Source organism: Planococcus citri, chromosome 2, assembly GCF_950023065.1.
Source record: "Planococcus citri chromosome 2, ihPlaCitr1.1, whole genome shotgun sequence".
In the NCBI taxonomy this organism is placed as follows: Eukaryota; Metazoa; Arthropoda; class Insecta; order Hemiptera; family Pseudococcidae; genus Planococcus; species Planococcus citri.
The window spans coordinates 36,036,822-36,049,768 of record NC_088678.1 but is presented as its reverse complement, the minus strand read 5'-3'; the positions used below and the strand labels follow the sequence as shown (position 1 = coordinate 36,049,768).

Here is a 12,947-nt window from a genome sequence, read left to right as displayed (position 1 = left end):
TAAATACCTTCGCTTCAAAAGTTGCTAACAAATAAACCTATCAATCACTCAGTCATCATTTTTGCTGTTTGTTACCAGAGCAATGGAGATCTGATGGCAGCTCCCTTAAAACATTTAAAAATTATTTTTTCAAAATAGTTATCTGAAAAATCTAGTAAGTACACCGCATGTAACTTGGCTTTTTTAAATCTCAGAAAAAAAATGGTTGGATAGACTGAATCAATATTCGTACTTACTTAATATAAGCCTTCAAAAACTGGTGAAAAAAATATTTCAGGCAACCTTCGATATTTTGTTTACATTTTGATCAAAATTTTAGGGCTCCCCGTGCTCTCACGAGTTTGCAGATACCATCACGAACAGTTGAAAGCAATAAATATCTTGAACATTTGTGCTTATTACATTTTTTCCAGATTTTCGAATTGTACTTATACTCGTAGTCGTAGATCCTAAATTTGACAAGCTTTCAGAAATTGAGCTTTCGAATTTAGAATCTGCAGCTAGGTACCCACTTTTTTAAAAAATTAATTCTCAACTCATTCCATAGTTTTTGAAAATTGAACACCCTAAAAATCCACCTACAGAAACTTCACTCAAAGTAACGTCCTCATAAACTGAAAAGGTCCTACTTGTGATTCTACATGAGAAAGTGAAGAGCTAGGCATCAAAAATATCGAAACAATACGATATAAGTTAACGAAAAATAAAATACCCCCAGTCGATTTCTGATCATGATCGATTTTCGACCGAAAAACCGATTTCCGAGGCCAAATTTGATTTTTTAAGATGAACACAATCGATCATATGGAATCGAAAATCGCAAATATAATTGAGTTTTAGGGTTCGATTATCGATTTTTGATCTTGATGAATTACTGATGAGGAGGCCCAATGCTAAAATTTGTTTTTCATTCCCAACGTAATCGATCATAAATGGAATCTATAATTGCGAAGAATCAATTTTTGCGTTCGATTAGTCGATTTTCGATCATAATCGATTATTGGCTGAAAAGTCCATTTCCATTTCTGAGACTGAATTTGACTTTTCATTTTCGAATTTCGAATTTTCATGATGAACATGATCGATCATGTGAAATCGAAAATCGCAAATCGCAAATAAAATCGTTTTTTAGGGTTCGATTATCGATTTTTAATGATGATCGATTTTTCATCGGGAAGTCCAAATCGAACCCCAAAAATCGAATTATTTGTGATTTTCGATTCTAGACTGATGGATCGTTTTCGAAAATTAAAAATCAAATTCAGTCTCAAGAATAGATTTTTCGGTAAAAAAAAAATCGATTATGATCAGAAATCGACTAATTGGACCCAAAAATCGATTCCTTTCGCAATTTTAACCAATATGGTGTGAATAAAAAATCAATTTTGGCCTCAGACCTTCTCGTCAGTTATTGATCAGGATCAAAAATCGATTGGTCGACCATAAAAATTGATTTATTTGTAATTTTCAATTCCATATGATACTTCGATCGTTTTTGAAATGAAAAATCAAAAGCCTCAAAAATAGACTTTTTTGATCGAAATCGATCGTGCTCAAAAATCGACTAATCTAACCCCAAATATCAATTTATTTGCAATTATGATCGACTCTCATTCTCGGAATAGAAAATCAATTTTAGAGCCTTCTGCTCCTCAGTCAGCCATTGACAAAGATCCAAAATCGGTATTTTGAACTCAAAAACTCGTGAGCTGCATTGATCGAATGATCGATCTTTTCCAAGATAATCAGAAGCTTATTTTAATAAGACGCGTTCTGCAGTCATAAAACTTGCGAATAGGTTTAGTGGAATCCAACTGAAAGAAAAATGTTTGAACGAGACAGCAAAATGGAGAGCGCATGCAAAAATAATCACCATTCAAAATTTCAAGCGCTAAAATGCATTTTCTAATCTACAGACCAAAAAAGTGAAAAAAATCAAGAATTTTACCAAATCGACTTAATGGGAAGCTGAAATGGTATGTACCAACCTTACTCTATTTTTCACCTCCCCTTTCCCCTCCCCTCCCTTCCCCTCCCCATTAATCAGAAACGGTTTATTGAACCATTTTGTGCTGTTCCGATGCTTCCATCAGATTTTTAAAATAAAATAGGTACAGTTTCAAACCGGCAGAAAGGATTTTGTAAAAATGGTGTGTAATCGGTCTAGTAGGTCACTAACAAGCATCAATTGCGTTTACACATAGGTAACTTGCTGAAGTTGATTTGAACTGTTTTTAATTTTTGAAAAGTTTCTGGAGCTTCTAGAACTCCTTTAAACGACCTCTAATCAACTGAGCATGTTGCAATTACGATACTTACGAGTATGTCGATTTGTTAGGTTTCCAACTTTATTGGGTAAAATTTTGTGAAATTTCCAACTTTGAAAATCTGATGAAGGCTCCAGAGGTATTCAAAACCGTTTCAAATGGATTTTAATCGATCCGAGAGGTAAAAAATAAGGGAGGTACTGGAGTACCAAATTTCATGTTTCTAGGTCAGTTTGATATAATTTTGATTTTTTCGTACTTTTAACCCACATTTGAGTATCGAAAATTCACCAAAAATCAAAAAATGCACTTTAGCACCTAAAATTTCAAATTGATGTATTTTTTACGTTTTTTCGATTTAGCTATTCTCGTTCAAAAATTTTCCCTCCTGTTGGAATGTCTCCTTTGTAAAACAAAATAAATGACATTAGATATCAGTGCTGCAGATGGTACTACTTTCCTATATCGCCGAGATAGAAGAAAGAAAGAAACGAAGGAGAAGGAATAATACTCGGTAAAAGTGATTCACGTTGCGGTTAAGCGGGTATTTTTTTCATTTTTAAAATTCCAAGTACGAAAGTAATTACTTTCATTACGCGGTAAAACACACAAAACGTTTAAAATTTTCTCATCTCTCATTCGTGGCCATTTCCTTTTTACGGTGTACATAAAAAATTTATTACTACGGTATAAGTACAGCAGTATACCGACGTTCTATAGAGTATAATATTTTATCAATATTAGTGATCGCGGAATATATAAAGGCAAACGTGCGGCGTGCCGTTGCCATTTTACTATATAATGTAAAGTATACAAATACATACATACTGTATAGTATACACGTATAATATAGTAATTATTATCCTATAGGATGGCAAAGGCACAAACAGGAACAGCAGAGTGGAAAAAAGTAAGTATATATTCGAGAACGAGAGTGAGCGCTGAGGAGTAGGGTAGTGGAAATGAAAACGCGGGATGGGAAAAGAGAAAAACGACGACGACAAATAGTACGATTTTATCAGCTTTTAGTTTCTAAAATGTTGGCTTAAGAAATTAGATTTCTATGCAGACGCAGCAGTAGCAAAAAGATTTTTACCAAAGCACGTAAATGGGAAATGCGGTAGCGTTTGTTATTAAGTGAAGCTGTAACTTTGATAAGAAAACCAACAGCATCGTAACGGTTATAAAGTTGTTTTTCCATATAACAATCGTTTGTCTCTCGGTTATACACATTTAATTAAGATGCTCGTCATAAAATTTTCAAAAGCACGATAAAATAATTTCGTGACGCGGTGCGGTTTAGGCAACCGGCGTTACCGGCCGCGTGTGCTGTGCGGATTTTTTCCCCATTGCTTTGTACCGCCTCTTGAGTTCGTTCTCTTTGCCTTTTAGTTAGGTTCGCTATTAGACGAGTAGGCATATAACACCATGTAGTATACAGTATACACATAGGCCTATTATATACGTGTACGTATGTTAAGCTGTCTTCTTTCATGTGCAAATGCGAACACGATTTTGATTTGTTGCGTGTTAATCGCAAACATACCATACCTAACAACGAAGATTGACGTTTCAAGCCCTTTCGGCGAATAAGGCGAAGAGCGATATATTTTTATGAAAATAAGCCGAGTGGAAAAATTCGTTGTAAAAATTGTTCCGATTTTTTTTTGCAACCATTCTCAGACCACTCAACTGGTATCAATAAGTTTACAGTAAAAAGCGGAAATGATATAAAAACTTCTTCTACCTTTCTATATAGTGTACAGTTAGATTTTGATGTTGCTCCGGATATTTTCAACAAACGAGCGAGGGTTAAAAACATTTCATTAATTAAAACGTCACTAACTTACAACACAGCTCAGGAAAACCTTATTAAGTCTGTCTGTCTTTTAGCTCAACAAACGCACTGAAATTTATAAAGAATAGAGAGCAACGCAGAAACACGCAAAGGCGAAACAAAAGCTAAAATAAAAACAATAGATGACAAAGAAGTTATTAGATAACCAGACGTAAAGTTTGCTATTAATGGAGAAAAACTCTCGAAATGATTTTCTAAATTAAATACTTACAAATCGAAAAAGGGAGAACAATTGATGATTATCGGAAACAGATGACATCGACGACGAGCTCAACGACATCGACATCGTCGTAGTGCTTTTATTCTTCTTGTAAAGTTTTACTAACGCGCGAATTTCCTCGATTTTTGTTCTGTTCCTTGTCTGTTGTATTTAGTACAACGACGATGGTAGGTTTTACAAGTTTTAATTTCATTTTTTTTGTCGTCATTTTACCTTGTATTATAATTAACGCTTCTACGTTTTGGAATAATTCAACGAAATGATTTCAATCATTTCCACAACGAAAAGGAAAACGGAAAAATTTGATGACAATTTTCAAAAACATTCGAATTAAACCGCGAATACATCCAAGGGACGCTGCTGTCGCTGATTTTTTTTACCAACACACAAATTTTCAGTCTGGTACCTACCTAATGGAAAAATTGAGGAATTTTGAATTATACAAAATTGACCAAAAATCGAATAAAATGAAGAAAAAATTTTGATGATTGATTATTAGGTATGCCTATAAATCTCACTTAATCTCATTTCTAAAAATACTTGGGTAATTACGTTTCAATTACTGTGGCAGGTACCTTCACTATTGGAAACACAACGTTTAGAAAAATATTTCTCAGTCATCAATGTTCAAAATGTTAACACATGAGCTGTGTGAAATTAATTAGAGTTGCATTAATTTTTGATCAATTTAATTCTGTATTTTAAAATCGATAAAATTGGTATGAAAATTATTCAAAATTGATAATAATATTCCACAATTTATCCAAAAATTGATAAAATAGTAAGAAAGTTTTATACAACGAAAGTAAGAAAAAAATTAATTCAAAAATTGTTTAAAATCACAAAAATTTGCGCAATAAATTAAAAAATATATTATTGCCTTAAGTAATGAAATATCGTCAAAATTGTAGGCCTACAACATAAGTAAGTAATGCAAAAAATTCGCTGATTCATGAAAAATCAGTAATTTTGAAATGGTTTTTTCTGGTTCCTAGACAGGTAATGGTAAAAATACCAGTCACTTACCAAAAATTACCAGTTATTACCAAAAATTTCCAGTAATTACCATAAATTATCAGTAATTCACCAAAAATGACCAGTATAATTACCAAATTATCAGTAATTCGTCAAAAATTACCAGCAATTACCAAAAATTGCCAATAATTAGCAAGAATTACCAGTAATTTACCAAAAATTATCAGTAGTTTGCCTAAAATTCCTAATGATTTATCAAAAGTTACCATTTACTAGACTAGTACACGGAAAAAAAAATTATGGATAATTTTTACTATTTCATACAGTAACCGGATCCCATTCAAAAATATTGCGATTTTTACTATGAGATTTGTAAATTTTACTATGAGATTAGTAAATTTTACTATGAGAGTAATAAATTTTACCTAATTCTATAGTAAAATGTATTTTTTGGCTGAGTAAAAATCACTATTATTTTTGGATTGGATCCGGTTACTGTACTGAAATAGTAATTTTTATTGTTTTTTTTTTTCAGTGTAAAACTAGAAATCTTCAGTAATTATCCGATGAATCATTCGTGAATGACTGAACCACTTCGAAATCAAATTAGATAAATGATGACAAAACGAAGCATTTTTTTATAAATTTCTCAATAATAATTGTGAATTTGCTCAATGGAGAAAAATCGTTTTCGAACGAATGGATCACTGAAAAATCAAATTAGGTATTAAGATGAAATGACGAAACTGATCCTATCAACAAAAATTATAGTCGGGGAGCCCGCATAAGGATCTATTGCACCCCCCTTGATCCTCCGGGACAACTTTTTTCATAAAGGGGGAGTCCTAAGGAACATTTCTAGCCCTTGTCCTCAAAAAAGTGGCCCTATACTTGCAAAATGGCGGCCATATTGATTGACAGGTCAGCCGAAATCGCAGATTTTGCGTTCCAACATAGGACTTGCACGAAATTGTTTAAACCGTGCAAAGGTAAATCGATAGATCAGGAAACAATATATCACTTGTCAAAATTTCAAGTGCTAAAGTTTTTTATTCGATTTTTGGTGAATTTTTGAAAATCAAATTTTGGCCAAAAATGAGGGGAAAAATCAAAATTTCATCAAATTGACCAAGAAAGCTAAAATTTGGCATATACCCTATTTTAACACGCCAAATCGATTGGAAACGGTTTCAACCCGTTTTTTGAGCAGTTCTGGAGCCTCCAGCAGATTTTTTAAACTCGAAATTCCCACAAAATCTCATAAAATGGAGATGGAAAACCGAAATTCATTCTGCAAACTAATTCAATATGCCACGAAGTCGACTGCAAGTGGATTTCAAGTCATTTTGAAGCCTTCAGCGACTTTTTGAAAATTACTGGAGCCTCCACCAGATTTTTGAAACTTGCTACCACAACATTTTATTAAATGGAGTAAGCAAGCTAAAATTTACTTCGGAAAATAATTTCAACACGATATGAAGTCGACTGCATGGTGGTTCCAAATTGTTTTGAAGCATCCGGCTACTTTTTGGAAATTTCAATTTTTCAAAAAACGCCATACAACCTTTCCAAAAAATCGCCGGAGGTTCCAAAACGACTTGAAATCCACCAGCAGCCGACTTCGTAGCGTACCTATTGAAATTACTTTGCAGAATGAATTTCGGCTTTCCATCTTCATTTGATGAAATTTTGGGAAATTTCAAGTTTCAAAAAATCTACTGGAGGTTCCAGTAATTTTCCAAAAGTCGCTGGAGGCTCCAAAACGACTTGAAATCCACGTGCAGTTGATTTCGTATCGCATTTAAATTAGTTTGCAGAATGAATTTCGGCTTTTAGACAATTTGTTCCCGAACGCTTTGCTAAGAATTGGAAAATAATTCGAGAACGACTGAATCACTCTCACGACGGAATCAAATCCAGTTGAAAAGAATGTAGCAAAAGACTTTTTCAAATTCACCAATGAAAATTAAGCTTATTTTTGTTCGTGAAGTCATGTCGAAAGTGACTCTCAGAATGCGTTGATAGGTAGTTGGATTTGAGAATGATCCAGGAAAAAAATTTCGGAGTTGTAACTAACTCCTTTTTAAATGATTGGAAATTGTTCGTGAAACGTACTTTCGATTCATTCAGAGGACTAAAAGATAATGTTACATAATTTTCGAATACTCAAACTCAAATATTTACAGCTTCACAGTCAAATACGTATGTACCACTAAATCGTTCTAAAACGACTATCATATTTCAGGAAATCCTCCTCCTCCTCTTCCTATTTTCCCTTCTCAAGGGCAAAAAAGGACGTTCATTGTAATTTCTAAAATACAACAAAACATCATCTGTACACTGATAATAACTTCGACCCAAATCACCTTCTTTGCTAGTGGTAGCATTGTAGCAGAGCGTCGGTTTATCAAAGGGTCCTTGGAGATGGGTACGATACGATTGTGTAGGCAGTGCAGGAACAAAAGAAGACGAACTTTGAATAGATAAATCGCTTTCGAGAAATGAAATAACTAACCCGAAGGGTTTTTAAATCGGTATAAAAATGTTGTAAATTCAATTTTCCCACTGTAAAGTATGTATAAGCATTTTGGAAACGAATTATAGGAATCTCGTGAGATGGAAAGTTGCCTCGTTAAACCGTCACTATGCTTACTACGAGTGTAGTAGGTACCTACTATATATTTGGCAAGAAAGTTATTCTTCAAGGTCGGAAATTTGTTCCGTTTTTGTTTGCCTGTAGCGATTTAATTTCCAGAGGAGAAAAATTTCGCAGATATTTGCTAAGTATTTATTACAAATGAACGATTGTAAAAATGAGTGGAAAAAATCTGTGTTTACCTATGTAGGTACCTATAGATATTTTCAATGCGGGTCATTTCGGGCAGACCTATCAGAATTTTGAAATTTTTTGGGATAGGAAATGAGAACTTTCATTGGAATACCTATATTATTATTTGAAAATTAATGGGCACAAGAGCAGACGTATTTGAAATATTCATTCAAAATCGAGTACCACTTTTTGAGAATTTATTCGTCGATTCTTTTGTCCTTGGCATTTTTTCCCTTGCTCGGCGAAACCTCGTATGAGATTCCCTTAAGACCATCTCGAGTCGATAGCGAGTCCATAAGTCTATACTAAGTCACTTTGGCGTATGAAAAATAAATCACGTCGCTTTGTGAGATATACACGCGAGAGAATTTCAAAGGTTTTTCCAAACAGATAAAGAGAGTAGTCTGGGCATGAGGCGACAAAGCGAATTGTAATATTTGGCGTATTGAAAACACAAACGATGGCTGAGCTCAGCGGCTGGCTGGCTCTCTTCTCTTCGTCGTCAGAGGTGACAAAGTGTGTAAAGGCTTTTAGATTTTATTGTCGAAGTTATTTTATGCGAAACGCGATCGCGAACCGTCGACCGATCTCCTATTTGCGGACGTTTAAGCTTAATTTACGACTAGATTTATTCGTAATTTACTTGGCAGGTATTATGGCGTAGAAAGAGTGGGCTGCCGTTTCATTATCAGCAGTTGTACAGCAGACAAAATTTTCAAAACAGAGTTATCGAGGCGGTGAAAGGAACGACGAAAAGCTCTTTTTCAAAGTACACTATGGGATTGGTAGGCATGTGAAGAAGGGGAAGAGGGGAGCGATATTTGGCCAGTCTCGTACCATCGGGACTAGCTCGCAGATGATGAAAATCCATCTCTAATGCTAATAGTAGGTAAAGGAAAGCAATTTAGTTGACTATGTTTACCATATACATCCAATAGGACGGATTTCTTGTACGGTTTCGAAAGTCCTGGTATGTTTGCTTCGCACGTGAGCAATTTTTGGTTATAATTTCGTGGTATTTTGCGCACCGTCAGGTAACTAATGACTTTTGATTCGGTTTCTTTGGCTGTTCCGTGTATTTGTTCGTCGTGTATTCGCCATAATATTTTAGGCGGTGGTTTACCTGAAAAATAAATGACGTGATTTGAGATCGCCTCAAAATGAGCTTGTATAGCCCCAGTATTGATTTCAGGGTTGCCATCTGATCTTTCTAAAATGTTTCGAGACTCGAGTAAAAAAGGAAAAGAAAATTTTCCCACCTCTTTAGCTATAAATATTTTTAAATTAAAAACTTACCTCCTTCTACGATACAAGCCAAATGTAACTCATCATCTTCTAGATACGGTCCGGCATTAGACATTAATTCATTTTCAGATTCTATTATAGTCAAACTGGAGGGTAACTCTGGAAAAAAGCAGAAAACAACGCAACGTTAAAAATGAGCCAACTTATGATTCGTGTGTGGTGTTTTCCTCCTTTTTTTTTTCGTAATTTCCCAGCTTAATGTTTTACCGGAATATAGAACACGTTTCTCGCCCGCAGTTTCCGCCTCAAATATTATATGGCTGAAAAATAACGAGGTAATAAACAAGCTTCAAAAAATTTCGATTGCGGCTAAGTATATATGTATGTGAGGTACGGTGGATAGGTATAGGTACTCTCTTAAGTGTCCGGAAATTCGGCGTACCATAAACATGCCTGGAGGAAAATTTAAACGTGTTTGGTTCGTTTGTTTGAACTCAGTATCGTTTGATTTCGACGGTAACTTTCTGCCTGGCTTTTTTTTCAGGGTACATATATGGCAGGCAGGACATAGAGATGGTTTTTATTATAGGTGTGGAATTGTTGAAAGAACGGAAATTTTGTATTTAACGCGTGTTTGGATTTTAAAAATTATGTGGAAAAAGTTTAAGAGGGTTTGATGCGGTGAATGGCGATTTCGAAGAAGTATACGAAGGGGTTGGAAAAAAATGCTGAAATTGGATTTTGTAAGCGTACGATTTGGCAATTCGAAATACGTACCTAGTGTTATTATTTATCTTGGTTTTGTGGACACTGATTTCAAATCTTCTTGTTTTTCTTTGGTGAATTTCGAAAAACTAATACCTATTGATATTTTGTCAAGTGTTTTGCACATAATGTGAGGCTTATTCAACTACTAAATTTGTTCTGATTCATTTTTTTACAGAATTCACACCTCTAATCATTATAGGGCTAGAAACCACTACCTACTTCAATTTTGAAAAATAGGTCAGTTTTTCAATTTTTTTCATATTTACTTAGGTAGAGCATTTTTTTTATTTTTAAAAATCATACTTGAATTAAAAATGAATAAAAACCACTTCCTAGCCCTCTGAAAAGTGAAAAAAACACGAAAAATTCCAACGAACTGTAAATTTGAAGAACTTGCTGTACATATTTGAATGAATCCTTACGTATTTTTGGAACCACTGAATGACATTATTTTTCAGAGTTTTTCGATCTTCAGTTTTTACAGTTCTGAGGACTATGGTAGTTTTTATTTGTAATCCAAAAACATCAAAGAAGATGCCTGAACCAGCCTCTCTTTCTCCTAATCATCAGTCTTTAAGACATGGAAATATGTTATTTTTTTTCATTTTTTTTCTTCCAATTTTTAATTTATTTTCATTCTTTAGAAGAGTTTCTGTGAAAAAATATTTTCATTTTTTTTTTTAGCATTTCAGCGAAATATCATGGATTTTGTTCAAAGCCTTGAAACTGAAGCCAGGTTAGTTTTTTTTTATTCGTAAAATATGGAAACCAATGTTTAAATTTATACTAAACGGCTGAAGTTGTGCTAATGCCAGATTACAAAGTCATTTCAGGCATCGGTATATATTTTTTTATGACTCAGACTTTGAAATATTGTTTATAATCTTAGTCCCTTCATGGGAATTTCATTAATTCAATTTTTGAAAAATTTATTTGTTTTTTCAATTTTTTAAAAACTTTTTCAAGCAAAATAACTTCCAGTCTAACGATCTTTAGAATCGATTGGAGATGATATTTTAATTTTCTGTTGTCCCTGAAAGAATTCTAATTTTCAAAAAAAAATCTGTGGACAAAATTTCGGATTTTTATGCTTGAATCAACACTCAACAGCAAGAATCCCTCAAATCTGAATTTATAGGTAATTAGTGATGTTGAAATGCGCGCAAATTCCATAAATTGATGTTATTTTTGCTTATATTTGTGATTTTCAGCATGAGAAATTGTCTAACAAACGTAAAAACATGAAAAAGCAGGACGAATTCTCAAGTTTTATTTTAATGAAAGGGGGAGAGGTTCAATATTATTACTACTGATCAGTTTTTTTCATCACTTAAGAAAGCAATTCGATTTTTGTTTTCAATTCAAAATTTTAAAATGTTCGGATCATTTCCTCTAATTTATTATCACTTGAGAGAAAATTTTCAGAAATTGAAATTTCCAAAACAAGGGAAGGATAAGTGGGAAATTCAAAATTTTTCTACATATTTTTTTTTGACATTTTTTTATACTGGGCGTGTATAATTACCAGGATTTGGGAGTCCCAAAATTTTTGTTACATGATTAAATAATATAAAAAAAAGACAAAAGGAGGACAATTTCTTAAATTTTATTTGAATGGAAGGGGGATAGGTTCAATATTACTGCTATCAATTTTTTCAACACTTCGGAAAGCATTTCGATTTTTTTTTTCAATTCAAAATTTTTAGATGTTTAGATCTTTTTCCAAAAAATGTATCATCACTTGAGAGAAAATTTTCAGAAATTCCGATTTTCAAAACAAGGGAAGAATGAATTGGAAATTCAAAAATTTTTGATTTAAAATGCATACTCGTATGAAAAAAGAAGTCGTTTTCCCAAAAATACTTCAAAAGAGGGAGTCTCAAAATTTCCAAAAATTCACTGAAGGCTCCCGATCAGCTCAGGAACAAAATTTCTACTTTTGTACCTACGATTAATTTTTTTTTCGTGGAAAATGGTTAATCTACTAGAGCAGGCAAATAGCGGTTTTAAAAAGGAAAAAATTGGCACATAAATTTTTTCTTCGGGAATGTGTTCAGATGAACCCCCTGAACTACCAAAAAAAACCCGAACCTCCTAACCCTGGAGCTAATTTTTTTAGGGGGCTAAAACCGGTTCCGATTTACGTTTTTTCCGATTTACTCCGAAAATATTAGGTTTACGAGAAAAACTACCATGACTAAAAATGTTCCCCTTCAAATTCTCGACAATTTGATACTACGCTCGATACCGATACCTCAAGAGGGGTGTCTGAAAAAAGGGGTGGAAAGAGTAGGTGTTTGAAAAAAAGTCAGTCCAATAAATTGATCAAAGTTACCACTTAATATCATTCGTTTTCGCTCAAATTTTTTTTACAAAGTCTACTCACCCAACTATTAATCACACCACCATTGATTGGTCTTCATCCCTCCCGAGGGGTTGATGGGGGATGCTTGGTTTTTCAAGTAACACACAACTGAATCGTGTATTTGAAAAACGGACCTGGACATGCAATATATCGAATAGTATGTTTTCGAGGTCTCTGAATACGAATATCAACTTATTTTCTAGGTCCAACTCCTCAAAGCCCCTATGTGCCTCAAAAAGGGGGTTAACATTTTGAAAAATCGTGAAAAGTCGAGTGATATATCGAATGGTATGTTTTCGAGGTCGCTGAGTACGAATATGAACTTATTTTTCGGGTCCAACCTCACAATGTCCCTCTGGGTCCCAACAAGGGGGCCAAAATTTCAAAAAGTCGAGTGATATATCAAATGAAATGTTTTT

At 33.8% G+C, this 12,947-nt stretch overlaps 2 protein-coding genes across 3 annotated transcripts in view; both read right to left on the bottom strand.

Moving 5' to 3' along the window:
• Positions 1-12,947, bottom strand: part of LOC135835591 (uncharacterized) — a 309,298-nt gene that overhangs the window by 113,927 nt on the left and 182,424 nt on the right. The gene's annotated exons all lie outside the window — the stretch shown is intronic.
• Positions 1-12,947, bottom strand: part of LOC135835590 (hemicentin-1-like) — a 168,874-nt gene that overhangs the window by 72,695 nt on the left and 83,232 nt on the right. For both annotated transcript variants that reach the window (XM_065349924.1, XM_065349925.1), the window contains exons 4-5: positions 9,447-9,554; positions 9,073-9,273 (exon numbers count right to left, since the gene is read on the bottom strand). In XM_065349924.1, coding sequence (XP_065205996.1) covers positions 9,073-9,273; positions 9,447-9,554 — 309 coding nt within the window. The remainder of the gene's footprint in view (positions 1-9,072; positions 9,274-9,446; positions 9,555-12,947) is intronic.